Source organism: Myotis brandtii, unplaced genomic scaffold, assembly GCF_000412655.1.
Source record: "Myotis brandtii unplaced genomic scaffold, ASM41265v1 scaffold332, whole genome shotgun sequence".
Lineage (NCBI taxonomy): Eukaryota > Metazoa > Chordata > Mammalia > Chiroptera > Vespertilionidae > Myotis > Myotis brandtii.
In genome coordinates, this window is record NW_005362797.1 from 855,658 (window position 1) to 858,749 (window position 3,092).

Here is a 3,092-nt window from a genome sequence, read left to right on the forward strand (position 1 = left end):
CCTTCACTTTGAGATTCATCAGTCTTTCCATGTTTCTATGTCTCTGGATTTATTTTGTTCATCAGTTTATTTAGTTGTTTAGATTCCACATATAAGTGAGATCATGTGATACCTGTCTTTCTCTGACTGGCTTATTACACCTAGCATGATACTCTCCAGGAACCTCCATGATGTCTGCATAGTATTCCATGAGTAAATATGCCACAACTTCTTTATCCACTTGTCTACTAAAATTTTAACATGACATTATTAAAGATGTACTCATAGATACACTGTGTGTTCTAGTGATGAGCATACAGTGATAAGGAATAAGCTTATTTCTGCCCTTTGAATAATCAAGAAAGTAATTCTTACCTTTCACATCTAAATTTCTACTAATACATTATAAGCATGTTTTCCAATTAATCACTGTTGGAAATTATGAACTTTTATTTACAGTCCCTTCCGTATTAAGCCACTTTCATGTTAAATTTGTTTAACCTCTCTTCCTCAGCCATGTCATGACAACAACTTTTGCTAATGCTGTCAGGCACAAAACTGAACACTTTATTTGCCTTTCTTTAAGCAGGAATTTGCCAATAAGCATTCTAAGCATATGGGTTCCAAAAGATTCGGCCCCCATGCAGTACTCTAATCTGGGATGTCATGCCATCTACTTGCTATGGCACGCTTCCTGTGCTTTACGGAAGTCATTGGAGCATAGCTGGACATACACAATGGTTTCTTACTACAGCATCTCTTTCTTTACCCATCAATGTGGTCTGACCCCACAAAATTAACTCAGAAAAAGAATATCCATCATTTGACTAACCCAAGAACAGGCTTCATGTGTAACTAAATGAGAGTGGGCATCAGCTCTGTAACCATGTTTAGTCGTATTGACTTACAAGCTCTACTGTCTTCCTACCTCCATCCTGGGGATGGTTTGTCTTTTCCCTCTGGGAGCTTCAAAGAATAACTGTTCTTTAGCACCAGTGTTAACCTGTAAGAGCTTTCCTTCAGAAGAAGGCAAAAATATACACACATACATAGTCATATATTTAAAATTTTATATGTTTATAATTTTATCTTAAAATAGAGACCATTACACACATAGCATGAAAACTTGAAATTATATAGAAAACCATTTAATAAAATTCACTTTTACTATATAAAAATATGAACCTTATATGTTAAAAGGAAAAATACTAGTTGATAAAAATTACAAAAGTCTATGATAACAAATAATTTAGAGATGCAAACTAAAACAAGAAATACCATTTTTTCACCTAACCATGCCAAAAATTAAACAAGATTTAACAATTCCAATTGCTGCCATGGGTGTGAAACCTGATGTTGGGCATATAATCTGATACAATTGTTCTAGAAGGAAGTTGGGACATTTGAATAAAATTTTCAAATGTGAAAAAATTACACACACAAATATAAAATACAAATACATATACATTTAGTATCATGTTTAACTTTTATGGGAAAAATTAAGTTTAAACACAAAAACCATTTTCCTTTGCAGTCAACATATATTAAGAACATTTGATTTTATTACTTTCTATATAATTAAGTAATTAAATTCATAAGTGGTTTCATTTTTGTGTATGTCTACATATAAAAACTATTTGTTATGTACATAAAAAAAACCTGAAAACTAATTTTGAAATTTTAAAATTTTGTTCAATAGTACTTGAAAAAAACTGATTTACAATACTAGATTTATAGAGATGAATACATGAAACAAAAATCCTTAAAAACGGTAGGTCAGTTGGTTAGAAAGTTATCTAGCTACATCTAGTTACAGGTTCAATCTCCGGTCAGGGCATTACAAGAAGCAATCAATGAATGCAAAAATAAGTGGAACAACAAAATCATGTCTCTCTTTCTCTCTTCCTTCCTCATTCTCTCTAAAATCAATTTTTAAAAATCCTTAAAAATGGAGCATTTAAAATATTTAGCATTTATCCAAGCTTATTAAACGCTGTCATATGCCATGCATTCTGCTAAAACACAAAAGATATTAAACTGTGTATGTTATACAATTATGAATATAATTTTTAGGGAATGTAATTATATCAGACAATGGGGAAATCACTTTAAAATTCTCACTAACATACCTACTTTCTGTTACTATTTACGTCAAGCTTTTTTGACAAAAACCAGGACAAATGAATAATATTATTTTGGATAATATTTAAATTACTTTACAAATTAAAGAGTTTACACTTACTGTGCTATCATTTGAATTATACTAGGAGAAATACTGAAAAGTCTAAACTCATGGCATTCATCTTCAGATGTGAAATAAAGCAATGGAAAATAATTTTGAGAATGATATTTTCTTTTCACAATGCTTTTTTTTTTTTTTTTAAATGGAAGGAATGGATTTTAGTCTAAGTGCAATGGGAAACTGGTGGAGAATTTTTTTTTTAAATATATTTTATTGATTTTTTACAGAGAGGAAGGGAGAGAGATAGAGAGTTAGAAACATCGATGAGAGAGAAACATCGACCAGCTGCCTCCTGCACACTTACTGTGCTATCATTTGAATTATACTAGGAGAAATACTGAAAAGTCTAAACTCATGGCATTCATCTTCAGATGTGAAATAAAGCAATGGAAAATAATTTTGAGAATGATATTTTCTTTTCACAATGCTTTTGAACTCATCTGTTGAATCACTTTTTGCTTCTCTAAATTAGTAATACTAAATCAAATGAAACTTTTACAAAATAGTAAGTTATTTAAATTCTTACCTCTAATGTCCCAGTCAATATGGGTGATATAACTCGTAGCGCCTTTGCATATTCCCACTCGTTTACTGCTCATTACATTGTAGATATCCACAAAGCTGTCATGGGATGCTACTGCGAGATATTTTCCAGAACCTGTTATAGAAACATGGTTGCCTGTCATTTTCTACTTTTAGAAATGTTTTTTACATTGTACAACTAGAGTTGTATTAATATTTTCTGGGAGAAACTCAGTTGTTTTGTAAGTTATAACAAGCTATGTGTGTCAACTGATAGAAGGTGACATATTTAAAAAATATATTCTAATTAACAATAAGTAAGTTTTGTAGTGTAGTAAAGCAGTTAAGT

The 3,092-nt window shown here is 31.0% G+C and overlaps 1 protein-coding gene across 1 annotated transcript in view; it reads right to left on the minus strand.

Moving 5' to 3' along the window:
- Window positions 1-3,092, minus strand: part of EML5 (echinoderm microtubule associated protein like 5) — a 102,717-nt gene that overhangs the window by 32,442 nt on the left and 67,183 nt on the right. The window contains exons 23-24 of the mRNA XM_014543665.1: window positions 2,748-2,879; window positions 908-996 (exon numbers count right to left, since the gene is read on the minus strand). Coding sequence (XP_014399151.1) covers window positions 908-996; window positions 2,748-2,879 — 221 coding nt within the window. The remainder of the gene's footprint in view (window positions 1-907; window positions 997-2,747; window positions 2,880-3,092) is intronic.